Raw genomic sequence first — 18,333 nt, 5'->3', positions numbered from 1 at the left:
CCTGGAATGCTCATGGGTTATATTGTGGACTTATAAGGAAGAGATACAGATGGGCCTTAGTAACCATCTGGCTGGCACAGTTTCCAATGAGGAGAGTGCTTTGTTACTTATTTCTATGTAATTTTTTTTTTCTTTCTGGCTACTTTCAAGATATTCTCTTATCTTTGGTTTCAGCACTTTGACTATGATATGCTTAGGTGTGTTTTTCTTTGTGTTTATCCTATTTGAGGTTCTCTGAGGTTCTTGGATCAGTAGTTTGTTGTCTTTCATTAATTTGGGAAATTCTCAGTGATTATCTCTAGATATTTCTTCTGCCCCATTCTCTCTCCCTTTTCCTTCTGAGACTTCAATTACACATGTGTTAGATCATTTGTCATTGTCACATACATTTTGCTTAGTTTTTGGTTTGCCTGATTGTTTGTTTGCTTTTACTCTTTGTATTATAGTTTGATTAATTTCTATTGACCTAGTTTAAAGTCATGGATTTTTCCCTCTGCTTTTGTCCAGTTTGCTGATAAAACTGTTCAAGAACTTCATCCATGATACTAAGGTTTTCACTTCTAGTATATCAATTTTTCCATTTCTTTTAACAATTTCCTACTCTCTGCTCAAATTTCCCCATTAGTTCACACATATTGTCCACCTTTTGCACTAGATTAGATCCTTTAATGTATTAAATGAAGCCATTTCAAAGTCCCCAATTGACAGTTACATCTTAGTCATGCTCATATTCTCTTTTCGAGATGACTCCTCCATTCATGGAGTCATGCTCATCCTTTTCTTGATTTTTTCAAGTTGGCCTCCCCAGTACATGGGACACGCCAGACTCCATATGGATTTCTTCCCCGTGCCTCTTTGTCTGGACTGTTTACAAAAGGTTTTGGTTCCTCCCACTTCATCTGTGCCTCCTTGAAGATCACAGCAAGAGCTAAAGTAGACCTTTTCCTCATGTCCCCTTCCACACTAGTGTTAGTTTCTCATCCTGGAGGCTCCCAGAGAAGCAGAGATATAGCCAACCCCAAATCTGGCTTGAAGAACTATGCCAAAAAATATTTCTTTCCATGCCTTGGCTTTCCTGAGATTTTTTTGAGGATGGAGACATACCTTGTTTGACCAAATATATAAACTTTGCTCTGGAAAAAAAAAAATGAGGCATGTGTATAGAATCAAAGAACTTCATTGCTAGAAAAGCACCCTATATATCTATGTATCTCCTTGGTTTTCAACCCTCTTGGCTTCATAGCTTGGCCCATCTAGGCCTTCTTTACCTTTAAGGAGATGAATTGTTAGCAAAGCAGAAGAAGAATCTATCAACTACTCTGCTTGCTTGAGAGAGAGTTGCTAGAGGACATGCAGAAAGTCAAAGTTCTCTATCACCAGAGCAAGAGTAGCCACTAGGCTACTTAAGCACAGTTCCAAGAGCATATGAAACATAAAAAAAATGTTCCTGATTAAAAAAAAAAGTTATTAGTTTTAAAATACAAAAAAAATGTAAAAAATATGTATATATAATTAAATGTTTATAAAATATAGTATTGCCAGTCAAATTTAATATTCAAAATAGTCTCATTACATTTATAAAACTTGTTAGATTTCATCTCTATGCATGATGATTGTTGAAAAGTCATAGCCAAACTACATATTAAAAACACTTACTCATAGCCGCTTAGTTTCCAAAGCAGAGTTACAAAAATCCTTTCAAATTATTTAAAGAAATATATTGAATATGAGGGTGTTTTAATGTTGAATATAATTGGTGTGAGGCCTCCAAAAAAGAATAAGCCTAGGAACTGAAAGGCTAGAAAGGGCCCTTTGCTGCCACAGCTGTCCCGTGTGACCCGCATCAGGAATGCCTCTCACCTTCCTCCCCACCAGGCTTTCCTTGCAGTATGTTAAGTTGTGGCTCAGAAATCAAACCCTACTCCAACATCATCCAAGAGCCAGTGGTTCACATCCCACATCCTTTCCTTCCTTCCAGACTCTCAACCTTAAACTGGAAGCAAAGATGGGCAGGATTGCAGGATTACAGGTTCTCTAAGGACAGAGTCACTTCCCAGTTAACATGTTATTATGCCTGGTCCCTGAGCGGGGTCTGGCTGGGTGAGTGGAGAGGAGAGGGAGGTGGAGGCAGGTGAGAGATGAGACAGATGGCTGTGTGCTAGGAACAGAGAGGGTGGGACAGTACTTTTTAGCTGAATGAACTGAGGAAAGTAGTGTCTTGACTGAAATGAAAGACAATTGCCAGAAATGGCCTCCTTAGCCCACACCATCTAGATTTGGAACCTCCATGTCTCCATTTCTGTCACTTTTGCCATCACTCCTGAGAGTTACTCACCTTTGCCTCCCACACAGTGACACTTGACTCTGACTGTACACAATATTTCCTTTTGTTTTTCTCCTCTGTGCTTTCATTCTAATCATCAGTATTTCAATTACTTATTTAATTCAAGAATTCCAACCCCTATTCCTTGCCAGGCACTAATCATGGCCGTCTTGGCCTCTTGGCTCCCTAAGGAAAGAGAGAATCGGGAATCTTCTCCGATTGGTGTCCAGGTCAGTGGCCAGGTGGTCATGGACCTGGTTCCAAAAAACAGTTGGGAAGATGTGGGTTTCAGCAATGAGACAGAAAAATTTTAAAATAAGCATACCTCTATTTTATTAAAAATATACAGTTTAGGGAGTGAAGGAGGAAAGTAGCATTTCTCAAAGTTCTAGGACTATTTAGCAACACCCCTGGTGTTTGTTGAAAAACACCAGCTGGGAACCTGAATTTGGAACAAGTTCCCATGTGATTTTAGTCACCCTAAAATTTGAGAATCACTGGCTAAGGGATGGAGTGGGGACTGTGATTGTCTCGATCCTTCTGGCTGTCTAGGGTTCCAGGGAGCGACTCACTTGACTTTTTATGAACAAGTACAGCAGACTCATCTGAGGACTCCTGGTGTTCCTTTCTTTGGGTCACCGAGACACTGAAAGAGTTAATATAGTTACAGGTAGGGGAGCAGCAGAGGCAAGGCCTCAAGATGTGAATGCGCCCACCCAACCCACCCAAGAGCTTCCCAGGTCTTCTCTGGGAGACCAGTACAGGGCTGGGCCCAGACCTGGCCTGCACATGAAACTGCTTAACACACATTTCTGCCCCATCCCAGGGGCTCTGCTTCTCTTCTCCCGAGTCTGCCCCTTGTCTCATATCACAGAATACTTCCTTCTTCTCTCCCCTCACGTTTCCCTGCTTCCTCCTACCCATCTCCATAGCCATCTAATCTCCTTCCCAGGAACCAACTTAAAGCCCTCTCCTCTGTCTGCAGCATGTTGAACATCTGTGTGAGTTTGCACGCGCTGCATCTCAGTGCACACGCAGGAACCACTGTGAACTTTAGCTGTGCAGGAATAGGCCCTGAGCAAGGGAGGGCAGTCAGAGTGAAGGTTAAGATTCTTCTCCAATGGCAGACAGCATTTGGTGTGTACAGACACATAGCTATCTTACCTGTCAGATAGAGCCCAGGGGAGACGCTGTGAAGCAAAGCAGGAAAAGATCTTGAAGGAGGGGTCTGCTGGTTTTTTAGGGCAATGGTCTTCCTAGTGTCCCAAATTACAGAGGGAAGATGAATAGCCCTTCCCCACAGGCTGAGAGGACAACTCAGCAGGCCTGAGATGAGAGGCTGTCGATGCCAGGCAGATTAGGAAAATGGGGTAGTCAGCATGAGGTCAGTGGTCCTACTTATGAAACCAGATGGTGCTGTGAACTGGACAGCACAGCCAGGGAGCTGGTGAGGTCAGCAGGACTACCAAGAGGTGAGTGACCTGGAACCACACAGCAGGTGGACTTGAGGATTCATGGTGGGCCTGGGGCACGTGGCCAAAGAGAAGGTGCACTTTTGGGAGTGGAAGCAGAGTGTAAATCCAGAGGGGCACACACACAGAGTACTCACAAAGCAGCATAACCACACCCCGAAGCAGCAGTAGCTGGGCAGTCGCATGGAACTTTTGTTAAAGAGTGGCAGATCCTCATACCACAATAACAGGATCCCCAGACAACTCTGGGAGCCCCTACACTGAAACGTTGAGGACCAGCCTGACATGCAGGTAGGTGGTGCCAACCTGGCTGTGGATAAAGAAGACAGAAGAAGCAGGGCTTTGCCTCCACACCTGGTAGTGAGATAAGGTGAATAAACTTGTATAGAGTTGGAAAAGGGGGGAGAAAATTGAATGCACTTAAATTCCCCTAGAAAGGGGAAGCTGTCTTTGCTAGGAACAATATTTTGATAAGTGCTTAAGCCTGAAGCTGAGATCCCAGGGGAGGCCTGGGTGTGGGAGGAACAGCTCTGCATGAGACAGGAAGGAGTTTTTGAATTCTGCACTTTATACTGAAGAGAGGGGGGAGAAAAGAGGCTGCTATTTGGTGCTGTTTACTGTGAATCCCTTACCACATCCCCCGCTTAAATTTTCCAAAAGTTGCTAACATCATGAAATGCTTGGGGTCAAATGGAGTAAATACCCTTGATATTTATGTGCAAATATTTATGTGTGTGGGAAGAACAAAGGGGTTGGGGCTTCCAATCCAAACAGATGCCAAGTAGAGCCCAGGCACTGACAGGCATACAGAGGGAGAAGAGAAGGAATGCAGGATCCTGAGACACCAACATGGGGGTGCCCTGGGCAAGTTTAACCAAATCTCAGGGTGATGGGGCCCCATTTGACCTCTGGGTTACTTCATTCTGCCACAGTGTCGTTTTGGTTGTTCTCAATCATGTGTGCTATATCCAAATCAACTCACAATAACAATCACACACACACACACACACACACACACACACCCCTTGCAGACTCCAGAAACTGTATCTCTACTGGGTGAGCTATAATGCTAATGTCCAGTTGGGGCTCAGGCCCACTTCAGAGTGGAAGCCTAGCTGTGGACCAGCTTCTTCTGAAGCTGCCATGATACCCTGCGTCTCACCTAGGTCCCTGTCTGGAGGATGGCAGCAGCACCAGCGTCTTACAGCTGCTGGTTTTGGTCAGGGCTAGACTGTCAGGCAACAGTGCTCACTCCCTGTCAAAGATCTTTTGGTGTGTGTATGTGTGTGTGTTTTAATCCTCACCTGAGGATATGTTTATTGACTTTTAGAGAGAGAGGAAGGGCAATAAAAACATCAATGTGAGAAACATAAGTTGGTTGCCTGCCATACATGCCCTGACTGGGTATCGAACCCACGTTTTTTGGTGTGTGGGACAACACTCCAACCAACTGAGACATCTGGCTGGGGCCCTGTCAAAGATCTTTAATTGGGGCAGGGCCAGGGCCACAGGAGGCAGCTGGGATTGGTCATCTAGAAAGGCTGTGTGAGCCCTGGCCGGGTAGTCAGAGTGTTGTCCGGATACACCAAGGTTGCAGGTTAGAACCCCAATCAGGGCCCAAACAAGATTCAACCAATGAATGCAGAAATAAGTGGAACAACAAATTGATTTCTCTCCCTCTCTCTCCCCCTCTTCTGCTCTCCCTCTCCCTTCCTCTCTCTCTAAAATCAATCAATCAATAAAAAAAATTTAGAAAGGCTGCTTGAAAGAGCCTTGAATCTTCAATAGTGACATCTTAAAGCCAAGAGAGGCAAAGGAGAGTTGAGCCTTCCTAACCAGAAAAGCTGATTGTTGGCCCACTGCCTCCTTCCCCTCAGCTGCTCTTCCCAGGGACAGTTTTTGAAGGTCTTAAGGAAATGACAATGCCAAAGACAGGCACAGGCCCAAGTCTCCGGTTTATCACATGATTCTTGGTCTCCCTCATCTATCCATTCTTCACCTGGCTCTCTTTGAAAACAACCCCCAGACCTAGGACGAGATATGCCTCTTGAGCAATTCATGGGAAGCCCAGGAAACAAGGAGAGACTTCTGTAGTGATCTTCTGAGACACCACGGAAAGTCCTTTGAGAAAACTAGATTGGTATTGGCGTGGGGACCCAGGCTGATGGCTGATGAGGCAGGCAAGCATAGCCCTGTCTGATGCGGCATAATAAATGAGGTCGTTATTAATGTTTGGAAAGAGACGTCTTGGGTCACTGGACAGAGACATTGTGTACTCTGTCCCCTACCCTTAATGGGCAGATCTTCCTGTATCCAGATTAACCACCCAGCCTTGCACCTTACCAGGTCTTGAGGGACATCAAGCTTTTATGGTAGGAGGAATGCACATCCAATGCCAACAGCCGGGGAATATCTGGGCACCCCCCGAGCTGGTCCCAGGACAGAATGGCAGGGGTCTTCTTTTCTATTGCGTGACTGGAGGAGGCCACATCAGTCTTCCAAACAGCCTCCATCTGGCTCCTCCGTTGGCTGGGGGTGGAGGGGTGGGGGTGGAAACTGTAAAAAAGAGACAAAGAGACATACAGAGAGAAAGATTGAGAAGCAACAAGCTCTCCAGGGCCACAAAGCTCAACATACTGTTTTCTTCCTTTCTTAAATAGTTGTCACCTCTCTTCCCCTTAACTCTAAGTCTCACTTCCCTGGGGCTCCTTTGGCTGAGGAGTGGCTGGAAGAGCCACGCCCCACCCCCTCACCCCCCCCACATTTCCTGGAGCTGAAACCCATACTAGGGTAGGTGTAGATGTGGGTCTTTTTGGCTGCCCAGAGTCTCACAGTGTCTCTTTTTGAGTCTGGAGGGTCACACAGTGGGAATGATCAGGCTTGTTTATAGGGACAAACCAATGGCAAGTGCTGGACCAATGCTCAGGGTAGAAATGGTTGTAAATTCTCAGCTGTGGGTCCTCAGAATCTTTCCATTGCATAGTTTGAAACATATTTGGTTAGGCTTGCCCCTGACACCCACATACTACCACGCATGCGCGCGCACACTCACACACACACACACCCATCTGAGCCATTGGCCAGAGCTGAGCAGGGCAGCTGAGAAAACAGGTGCCTTGCAACTCATGGGGTGAGCCTTGCCTGTCTGCGCCCTCAAGGAGCTGCCAGCCTCTCCAGTCTGGCCACCCCTACTCCCTGCCTTCCCACCCATTCAGCTGGCGGTGCCCTTGGCTTCCCTGCACCTACCGCGCTGTCCTTAGGGGCACACGTTCCTGGTGCTCAGATGGAAGACGCTCTGGGGGCTGCTTGCAGAAGGGGCTGCTGGAGTGGACACGCCGAAGTAAGGATGAGGGCGGCTTGCTTTTCCTTGACTTCGGGGAGGTGACCACAGGGGTGTGCAAGTGAATGTTCCACTCCAGCTTGAGCTAAAGGAACCAGCAGAGAGGCATCAGGGCGACAGGGAGTCATGCCCTCTCTAGGGCAGGAGGAGGCATTGCCTAACTCAGGGCTGAGCAGAGAGGGTGAGACCCAGGGAATTCCTCCAATTAGAAACCCCTGGGACCCCAGGGTATCAAATTTCCTATAAATTCCTTGAAGTCTTATTTGCTAGATTAGTTCTTGTTATCTCCTTTGCTGTAGAGAACCTGAACAATGGGTAAGACAGCAAGGAAAAAAACAAAGAAGCAAGGAGCAGCTGGAATTCCTGAGGCACTTGCAGGGTTAATGACATGGGGTCAGGCTGTGCCTGGAATGCTCCAGGTATCTTTTCGTCCAGCCTCCACTCAGGCAAGGAGCTGGGGGAACCCTCATAACCACCAAAAGAAGTCATATGGTCCCTTTCCTTCTCAACCTCAAAGCCAATTTAGCAAGTTAGGACACAGGAAATGATCAGGGCTAGTATACGACGATAAGAAACTGAGTCGGGAGATAACCTCCATGGCCAAAGCTCTTCCAACTGCCTGCTGCTGGCACTTACACAGAGTCCCTCGCCACACTGCCTCCCCCAGACTTAGGCCACTTCTGTTCAGGACTAGGCTTACCCCTGACCCAATCCTAGGGGAGATCCCAGCAGATTTTGAGACACTCCTGTGGGACTTTCCAATCTCTCCAAGGCACAGGCTAGCCCCCTGGGGACCAAGTCAGCTGCCCCCAGTAAAGGGGAAGGGGTAAAAGAAACTGAAGCCAGCAGTTGGCAAAAATGGGTCAAACCCAAAGGCTGGGACTCAAAATGATTTTGGACTCTGAATAGCAACGCCAAAACCTAGAAGGCAATGAGCAGTGTCTTCAAAATCGTGAGGGAAAATGAATTCTAACCTAGACTTCCATATCCAGGCACACTGTCAATTAAGAATGAGGGTAGATATTAAGTAAAGATGTTTTCAGACAACCACGGTCTCAGTGATTTCATCTCCCAGGCACCCTTTGTCCGGAAGTGACTGGAGGAGGTGCTACACAAAAGGGAGGCCTGTCATCTAGAAAGCAGCGGAGCTATCCCCAGAGAGAAGCAAAGCCAATCCCCAGTGTGAGTGTAAAGATAGCTGTGACCAGGCCTGAAGTACTTACAGGAGCAGGGCAGAGATCCACAGGGGAGGGAGAACCTCAGTGCAAAGTTGGGACTGTGGGGTCCAGCTACCGCCCCCCTCCAGAAGAGTCTCCTGTAGTTTTTGAAAGTCCCTCTCTATTGCTCTCCCCATATACGGAGATTGGAAAGCTGCCCTTCCTTGCACTCAGGCCGCTCCTGCCTTTACGTCTTCCTGGTGAAGCTTAAACCTGTTATTTACCATCTGCCCCTCTTGCCTCCAGTCACACCCCACATTCCTGCTGACTCATTTCCTGGCCCCATCCCTACTGTCTATGTGGACCCTGGAGAAGGTCACCAGGCAGGAGAGCCACCTTGGGGAACATGGTCACCATGCTGCTCAGGCACTCTCGGCGCTTCTCCTCCAGGTCCTTCTGCCTGTCCATACAGGCCTGCAGGCGGAGGTTCTGCAGGTGGTCGATGTTCTCCAGGAAAATGTAGAGGCTCTGGGCCTTGTAGGTTGCCCCAGTTTCTCGCATGTCTTGTACGTGGTTAATCACTTCTTGTCTGGGGAGAAAGGGAAGTCATTTAGTAGATGAAGGGGCCTGCTTTCCCCCCTAAGTCTGTTAAGCAGAGATGACTTCGCATTTGTAATTCCTGGGAGCAAGAAGAGAAGCGGAGGTTGGTGAGAGCTGGGGAGGAGCAGAGAAGTTGGAGGCAGTGTCAGGTGAGGAGGCTTGGGCTGTATGGAAATAGAAAGGGAGGCTGGAAAGAAAGAAATGATGGAGCATATAAGTGGGTTATGGATGGGGGGGAAGGAAGAGAGGAAGAAAGAAGGAACTGGGCTTAGAGAAGTAGCCCACTGCAGGGGGAACAATTTGTAAGTACCCTACCTCCCTCCTTCAGGGTTGCCCAAGCCTCGGGGACCTTTCCCCATCCCCCTTACCCGATGCTCCTCCGTTTCCCTTGAGTTTTGGCTGTGCCAGCACACCACAGTGGGTGTGGGTAGGTGCCAGATGAGTGCCAGGGAGGACCTACCGGAGGCTCTGGAAGCATCTGTAGAGGATATATTTATGGCACAGGTTCTGCAGCTTGAGCATGGTCAGCTCCATGGTGGTGGTGGTGAGCTCCAGAGCCTTGCTGCGCAGGTAGCTGGGCAGCCCCAGCTCCGCATCCTCACTTAGGAGCTGCAGGTTCTTCCTCTGGGCCTCCACGTCCATGTGGTACTCCTTCCCCTTCAGAGTTACCGGGGATATATGCAAAGGGGGCTGGGTCACCTTTCGAATGAATGCCCCTGTGACAGGAACGGCGGCTGATTTCTTGGGCTTTGTGGGAACCCGGCGGGTCCATGGTTTCTGGGTTAACTCGGTTGAACTCTTGGCACTCCGCTGCCCTGGAGTGGGCTGCTGAGTATTAGGGGACCTGGGCAAGCGTGGCCTCCTGCCTTGGTGAGCAGATTGGGTGCGGCTTGGGGGAGGTACCAGTGATGCCTTCTCCAAGTCCCTCCATCGACTGGTGGTCACAAAGATCTTCCTCTCCTCATCCTTGCCTGGCTGCCCCGGCTCCGTCCGCGGGCCCCCGTCCCCCTTTTCCGGCGGGACCAGTCTCTGCTGCTGCTCCTTTGCTCCTTCCTCCAGCTCCCACTGGCGCATCTTCTCCTGGTGCTCCTGCTCCAGCAGGGCCCACTTCTTCTGCCGCTGCAGCCACAGCTCCTCCTCCTCCAGCCACTGCTGCCTCCGCCTCTCCCAGCTGAGTTCCTCTTCCCAATGCTCCCGCTTGCTCTCCAAGGCCACCGTCCTGGAGCTCTCTGGAGACAGCTGCTCCCTAAAATGGGACTTAATTTGGAGTCCTCCTTTCTCTTGGGCTGCTTCCGGGAAGAAGTCCTTCTGATCTAAGACTTCGTGGCCTGGGCTCTCTGCCATTGGTATTTCCCATTTCTTAGGAAATTTGTGATCCACTGAGGATGGCAACATAAGCTGAAGACTTTCAGTGTCCCTGCTGCTGTATACATCTGCGATCCTCCGATGCATGGTCATGGTGGAAAGTGGCTGACATGTAGAAGACCTAGCACCACTGTCCCCAGCTGTGGCCATGGGACCTGGGGAAAGTGGTGAAAACAACTGCTCCTCCTTCTTGGGCTCCTGTTGGGTTTCCTCCGTGGCTGCTTCTTTCTTTGGGAGAGTCTCTTTCTTAGGGGGGTCCAGGGAGTTGGCTTGACCTCTAACAGTCTGGGCCTTCTTCAGCTGAAACTCTAAGGCATGCTTTATCAGGAGAAGGTCATGGTACTTTCCCCCTAGAGTTTCTACCTGCCTTAGTAGGGCATCCCTCTTATTCTCAAGGACTTGGAGGGATTGCTGAAAGTAGAGCCTCTGGCAGCTGAGTTCTTTGGTCATCTCTATTTTCAGTTGCCTATATTTGGTCTCCAGGCTCCTGTTCTCATTGTGCTGGAGGTTCAAGGCCTTGTTGAGGTTCTCCACCACTGCAGACATGTACCTGATGGCCCTGACCTCCCCCTGGCTGAACATGGTGGACTCGAGGAGTTCCTGCAGCATGGACCTCACCTCAGAAACCCTCGTGCAAGTAGTATTCTTGTCCTGGAGCATCTGCTCTGGGCTCAGTGGCTGGGGGTAGGATGTAGACTTTTGCAGGCTTTGTTCCTGCCAGCCTTGCCAGAATGTGTGTTTGGATACTAGAAGAAGTAGAGAGAACAAAGGCAATAAGCTCCCATGGGTCCCAAGAATTGTACTGCTTCTCCAGATGCTGCCTGGCCACATTCCCACCCAACCTGACTAGAGCTTTGGCAAGAAAGGAGCTGGGGCTATATGTGAGGCCAGGGGAGATGTTGTCAGGAGGGATCTCTGCCAGGCTCAGAGCTTGCTGAGGGCTTACCTGTCAGGGCCTGCCAGCTCCATAGCACCTGCAGGACCCAGAGGGGCTTGAAACTATTCAATTCAGTTCAACTCAATTCAAAGTACTCCTGATCTTCCATATTTCCCTGGAGTAAAGTTGTTTTTCTAATCATGCTACTTTTCAGCCTCAATACCTGTGTTCTCCAACTATCCAAACTCTGGAAGCCTGCCTGGCATTTAGACTCCAGATCACCTTGGAAGTTTTATTTCCCTTTCTTGTTATCACTGAACTTTGTAGAAAATTTATCACATGGTCCTGTAACTGTTCACATACCTGTTTGTTTTAATGACTGTCTTTTTCCATTTGGGGGGGGGGGGGAGGTTTACAAACTCCTTTAATACTCTGATGAAAGCAGGAGACCTTCCCCCCAGGAAAATATACATAAACACAGATTGTGCGCTCTGTGATTAAAACCATTCATAGACGTCAGCTCTTCAGGGCTGAGTCATGGTCATAGTCATATTCCCTTGGATGTACCACATGTGGGGTTGCTAGAGTGATTATCTGGGAGCATCCATTTATTTGCCCATTCAGCGAACATCACTGGCACACAAAAAAACATTGGCTAACTTTGGATGATGGATATATGGAAATTAAATGACACTGAAATCAAGCTAGCATCAAGCTAATACTGTCAGAGAGGCCATATGGCCTCATGGTTCAGAGCCTGGATTCTGGAATCAGATAACTTGGTCTTGAATCCCATCCTTACCACTTGGTTTGGGCAAGTTTCCTAACTTTTCAGTGCCTCCATTTCTGAAAAATGGGGATAATCATAACATCTAATTCGTAGCATTTAATTTAAAGCATGGTTAGTGCCAAGCACAGTACCAGATACCTAGTAAGTACTCAGTAACTAATCCCTAAAAAGAAATGAGTAAGACACAGCTTTGCCCTCTAGGAGTTTATAAACCAGCAAGGAAATAAGTCAAGTATACAAATAACTATATTTGGAGAAATAATACGGTTAGGATTGTAGAAGAGATTGTCTCCTTCGCATCCACCTTTCCCTGCTTCCTCCCTCCCCTAAACGTGGACCTTGTTTGATGATAAGTAACCTGGCCCAGGAAAGTCAATGGTAAATGCTAATGTGAGCTATTGTTTATTAAGCCCTGAGCATGTTCTAAGTATAGTGCCAGATGTCTGTACCAAGGGGAACCCTACAAGTGGGCAGTGTCCTCCTAATTTCGTATAATGGAAAAGTGAGGTTCAGAAAGATGAAGTTAGTTGCCGAAATCACACAGCGAGAAAGTGGCACATGGGATTCAAAGTCAGGCCTGTGTGACTCTGCAACCCATGCTCTTGAGTAAGATTAAGAAGCCAGAAAACCCAGGTGTGGAGCCTGGTTTTGCCACAAGCTTTCTTTGTGGTCCCTTCTCTTCCTTGAGCTTCAATGTTCTCTACAAAATGTAGGAGTGAGATAATCTCAGTCCCCTTCTAGTGCTGATAGGAGTACAATGTCAAGGTTGTACCTTGTTGACTGACGACATCTGGAGCAGCCTCAATTAAGGAGGTTCTGACACCTTTGGTTGAGTTGCACCAGACTTTTGGCTCTGTGGCTGGTTTTGGAGTAAAAAAAGGATGTACCTCAGGTTCTAGCTATAAACTTCAGCCTTTCTGGCTTTGTTCCCCAGAACTGCATGAGGCCACAGCTGCAGGGAGCACCAATAGGTGATGTCTCCACATCACTCCTCCTCTAACCCTGAGGGACAGCTCAGAACCGCTCAGTGCTCAGCTTAAGTTTAGTATCCCAACCCCTCCCCACTGCCCATGCGTCTCAGATAAAGCTTTTGTTTTATCTGAGTCAGAAAGACCACCATGGACCGTGGTATGTGACTTCTCCTCTGAGCTGGTATCCACCCCCCAAGCCCTCTCCCCTATACGCCTGGTACCCACCTTGTGCCCTTTTCTTTTGTCCTTCAATGAGAGTGGAGCAAAGGGAAATGAGCGACTCGATGCCTCCTTTGGTGGTGATGAGGGAGAGAGGTAACACCTTCTCCATCACCTCAATCCATTCGTCCAGGGCTTCCTCCTCCTTCTCACTCTTCCTGTTCCTGATCTCGTAGGTCAGACTGTCACCTGGAGAGGGAGTGGGAGGTTTAGGCTGAGAACAATCCGTCTTCTAGGGAGCCCCAAGCAGCCCTATTGCACAGGGGTGACAAGAGTAGGCTTTGAAGTCAAATCGGTTTCCCTCTTACTAGCTGTGTGATGTTGGGCATGTCGCTTACTCCCCTGAGCTTCAGTATCCTTGCCTGTAAAAGGATTGGGCGGATATTAAATGAAACAATACATGTGAAATGATCAATGTGAGGCCTGCCATGTAGAAAATACGTAATAGACATTAAACAGTATTGTTGTACTATAAGGCCAGGGATGTGCCTGTCTTGTTGTTGCTCTACCCCCATATTGCCTAGTCCAGGATCCGGACAATTAAATCAATGATCTGAATTCAACAGTCCTGCTGAGTTCTTGGGGGCAGCTGAAGAGCCACTGAACTGAGAGCTCCCCTGAGCAGGGCAGTGTGAGGGGGGTGGGGCACATCCCTGTGCCACGTGGCTCCCTCCAGCGCTGCAGCATCTACCGCCCTTCACGGCAGACTGAGCTCTCACGATGGGATAACTCTGGTGGTGGGGGCAGCACCTGGCCCACACCCAGGTGGCTATGCTGGTTTCTTACAGCTGGCATCAGTGCTGTTTGGCCCACTGCCCATGCGGTAAGGGCCACTTAGTACTGTGAATGACACCCTTGGGCTCCTGTATAAAAGAGCTAATGTGTACCACCAAAAACACTGTTAGAACTAATAAACAAATTCAGTAAAGTCGCAGAATACAAAATCAACTTACAAAGATCAGTTGCATTTCTATACACTAACAATGAACTGTCTGAAAAAGAAATAAAACAATCCCACTTACAGTAGCATCAAAAACAATAAATACTAAGGAATAAATTTAACCGGGAGGTGAAGGATCTCTGCACTGAGAACTGTAAGACACTGGATGAAAGAAACTGAAGAAGACACATATACATGGAAAGATGCCTCATGTTCATGAATTGGAAAAATTAATATTGTTAAAGTGTCCATACTACCCAAAACCAGCTATAGATTCAATGCAATATGAACGGCATTTTTTGCAGAAATAGAAAAAACAATTCTAAAATTTACATAGAACCACAAAAGTCCCCAAACAGCCAAAGCAATCCTGAGAAAGAAAAACAAAACATCAGCCCTGCCCAGTGTGGCTCGGTTGGTTGGGTGTCATCCCATGCACCAGAGGTTGCTGGTTCGATTCCCAGTCAGGGCATATGCCCAGGTTGTGGCCTCGATCCCCAATAAGGGGCATGCAGGAGGCAGCCGATTGATGTTACACTCTCACGTTGATGCTTCTTTCTCTCCCTTCCTCTCTCTCTAAAAGTCAATAAAAATATTTTTTAAAAAAGAAAAACAAAACATCATACTACCTGATTCCAAACTATATTACAAGGCTATAGTAATCGAAAACAGGATGGTACTGACATCAAAACAGACACATAGACCAATGGAAGAATCAAGAGCCCAGAAATAACCCGATACACACATGGTCATCTAATATTTGACAGGGGAGCCGAGGATACACACTGGTAGAGGACAGTCTCTTCAATAAGTGGTACTGGGAAACCTAGACATTCACATGCAAAAGAATGAATGAAATTGGGCCCCTATCATACCACTCACAAAAATTAACTCGAAATGGATTAAAGACTTAAATGTAAGACCTGAAACCATAAAACTCCTAGAGGAAAGCCTAGGGAAAAAGTTGCTTAATATTGGTCTTGGCAATGATATTTTGTATATGACACCAAAATCAAAGGCAACAAAAACAAAAATAAACAAGTGGGACTACATCAAACTAAAAAATTTCTGCCGTAAAAGAAATGATCAACAAAATGAAAAGGCAACCTGCAGAGTGGGAGAAAATATTTGCAAACCATTTGTCTAATAAGGGGTTAATGCCCAAAATATATAAGGAACTCATACAACTCAATAACAAAACAAAAAAAAATCCAATTTAAAAATGGGCAAAAGATCTGAATAGACATTTTTCTAAAGAAGATATACAAATGGCCAAAAGTACATGAAAAGATGTTCAACATCACTAGTCAACAGAGAAATACAAATAAAAACCACAATGAAATGTTACCTCATACCTGTTAAGATGGTTATTATGAAAAAAATAAGAAGTAAGTGTTGGTGAGGATGTGGAGAAAAGGGAACCCTTGTGCAGTGTTGGTGAGAATGTAAATTGGTACAACCATTTTGGAAAACAGTATGAAGTTTCCTCAAAAAATTAAAAATAGCCCAGCCGGGCATGGCTCAGTGGTTGTGCATCGGCCTAGGATCCAGGAGATCAAGGTTCAATTCCTGGTTGCGGCACATGCCCGGGTTGCGGGCTCGATCCCCAGTCGGGGCCGTGCAGGAGGCAGCCGATCAATGACTCTCTCAGCAGTGATGTTTCTATCTCTCTCTCCCTCTCCTTTCCTCTCTCTGAAATCAATAAAGATATATTTAAAAAAATAAATAAATAAATAAAAATAAATTTAATGTGGTATATACAATGAAATATTAGTCATAAAGAAGGAAATCTTGCCATTTGCTACAACATGGATGGACCTTGGGGGTATTAGGCTAAGTGAAATAAGTTAGAGAAAGACAATACTGTATGATCTCCCTTATGTGTGGAATCTAAAAAGTTGAACTCAGAAAGAAAGAGTAGATTGGTGGTTACCAGGGGCTGGGAAGTCGGGGTAAATGGGGAGATGTTGGTCAAGGGGTACAAACTTTCAGTTATAAGAGAAATAAGTTCTGGGGGTCTAATGTACAGCATGGTAACTATAGTTAACAACATTGTATTTTATACTTGAAATTTGCCAAGAGAGTAGATCTTAAATGTTCTCATATTAAAAAAAGGTAACTATGTGAGATGATGGATGTGTTAAGTGACTTTATTGTGATAATCATATCGCAACATATATCACTGTACACTTTAAATTTACACAATGTTATTTGTCAGTTAGCTTTCACTAAAGGTGGAAAATTTAAAAATAAAATAGCTAGGGTGGGTTTGAACTTAGTTTCCATCTTGCTAAAAAAATAAGGTGATATAATGGACCCGTGACTTAGGCTTCATCATATATGGCAGCTAATGTTACCTTTTGACGATCACGTGTTTGCCCCTCTGGGGAGTGAAGGTGAGGTGTTGTGACATGAGTGGGAGGATGTTTCACTGGAGAGGCACTGCATTATGTCCTCTGCACCGCCACCCCGCAGTCCCCTCCCAGGGAACGGGACAGAGGAGAGGAAGAGGCTGAGCAAGCTGGAAGGCGCCCGCCGCAAGCTCACCCCAGTCACCCAGCCAGTGGAGAATTTCGTATAAGTGTTTCTCTTTAGTCTTAGAATCTTTGGAGAAGGAGGCGATTTTCTCCAACAAGATGAATCTGTTCTTGCCCTTTTGCTGCATCTGGTGAGATTTTGCCTTTTCTTTTAAATCATATCCCAATTCTTCCTGGAAGCGGTTGATGACACAATTGACATTGTCCAAGATGTCGGCGAGCTGGGACGAAATATCCTATATGGAAAACCGAAGATTGTAGTGTTTAGAGGTGTGAACTCGGGAGCCAGATGCCATGTCCTGGTATGATCTTAGGCAACTCATTTAACCTCTTGGGGCCTCTGTTTTCTTATTTGTAAAGTGGAGACCATTAGAGTACCTATGTCACAGGGTTTTTGTAAATATTAAATGAATTTGTAAAGCACTTAGGACAGTACCTGGCACATAAAATAAGAAGCTCTTACTATGTCGTTTTAATTAAGGGCAGGTCAGGGAGAGAATACTAAAAATCCACAACAAACATTTCTTCAGAATTTCAGAATTTGCTGGGGATGTCTGGACATCTCTCCTCACAAGGATCCAGAGATAACAGACGGGAAAAATTAGGCCCCAAGAAACTCTCAGGATCAGAGGCTCCCATAAAAAATGCACTAAAGGCTCACGAGTAGGGTGATTGCAGCCTTTGGCCATTTCACTGTGAGCTTCTAGGGCTTAACTTGGGGGATTCTGACAGGTCGCCAGGAACAGACCCCAATTATGAACTCCGGGCCCCTCCCCTTGCCTTGCTAGGTCCCACACCTCTGGTCTCACTACTATCCTGGGGTTTCCACGGGCTGTTCCCTTCCTGGGCCCAGCCCTGCCTCAGGGGGGTGGTTTGATTGTGGCCTGCCCTGCAGAGGCCAAGTCTAAGAGGTGGATGTTTTGCACTAATCTGTCTGCAAACTCAGCTTGCCAAGGATCCCAGGACCCCAAGGGCCCAGACCTGGAATCTTGCCCAAATCTGGGATCAGTCCCCAACTGCCACATCAGACTCCAACAGAAGGGTAACTTCCTCATCTCCGCGGTTACCTCCTGCGCCCGAGTTAGCTGGGCAGCCTCAATCCTTGAGATGATGGCTTTCACCGATGCAGGAGTCACCAACTGTGGGGCCTCGTCTTTCTCCATTTTGGACCACTTTGTCAGTCACAAAGATATTCTGTGTCTCTAGGTCACAAGCCTGGATGCGTAATGTTGGCTACTTTGGAGTTAAGGGCTCTGGGGGAGCTCCTGAGTACCCTATTTCTAGCCACAGCTCCCAGTAACTGCCAGACACCAGGTTCCAACGGACCTTCTTTTCTCCAGTGACATCATCAGTTTGATTGGAAGAATGACTCCCTGTCATCTACCTGCTTGATTACTTAGCTGTTACCTAATATACATTAACTTCACCTGTTGCTTTTAAAAAATCATTAAATGTTTTGCTCCCAAACTAAGTGTTAATGGCTAAAAATAGGAAAAAGCAATGAGAAAAAGTTCTTTTCCCAAAGAGGACTTCAAAAAACTTGTAGCCAGTCAATAACTAATGGGAATATGTTTGCATTTGCACCAGGGATCAGGGTTCAATCAGCACTTTCACTTACTGAAGGTGAACCTCATTGCAAGAGGCCTTTTTTAAAAAAAATCTTTATAGCTGGGAATATTACAGATGTCCCCCCTTTTCTTCCCCATATTGCCCCCCTCCACCCAGATTCAGCCCAACCCCAG

The 18,333-nt window shown here is 46.7% G+C and overlaps 1 protein-coding gene across 1 annotated transcript; it reads right to left on the bottom strand.

Annotated features, from left to right (window-relative positions):
* Positions 1 to 2,648: 2,648 nt before the first annotated feature.
* FAM186B (family with sequence similarity 186 member B) lies at positions 2,649 to 17,754 on the bottom strand. The gene is made up of 8 exons (XM_016201256.2): positions 17,659 to 17,754; positions 16,602 to 16,827; positions 13,121 to 13,303; positions 9,353 to 11,003; positions 8,689 to 8,881; positions 7,042 to 7,220; positions 6,139 to 6,324; positions 2,649 to 2,969 (listed from the first exon to the last, which is right to left on the bottom strand). Exons 1-8 carry the CDS (start codon positions 17,752 to 17,754, stop codon positions 2,825 to 2,827), a joined length of 2,859 nt encoding a protein of 952 aa, XP_016056742.2. The 3' UTR covers positions 2,649 to 2,824.
* Between the last annotated feature and the right edge of the window lie 579 nt (positions 17,755 to 18,333).

Source organism: Miniopterus natalensis, chromosome 2 (assembly GCF_054644295.1).
Source record: "Miniopterus natalensis isolate mMinNat1 chromosome 2, mMinNat1.hap1, whole genome shotgun sequence".
Lineage (NCBI taxonomy): Eukaryota > Metazoa > Chordata > Mammalia > Chiroptera > Miniopteridae > Miniopterus > Miniopterus natalensis.
Note: the sequence above shows the minus strand (reverse complement) of the source record. Positions and strands in the feature narration are given on the sequence as shown.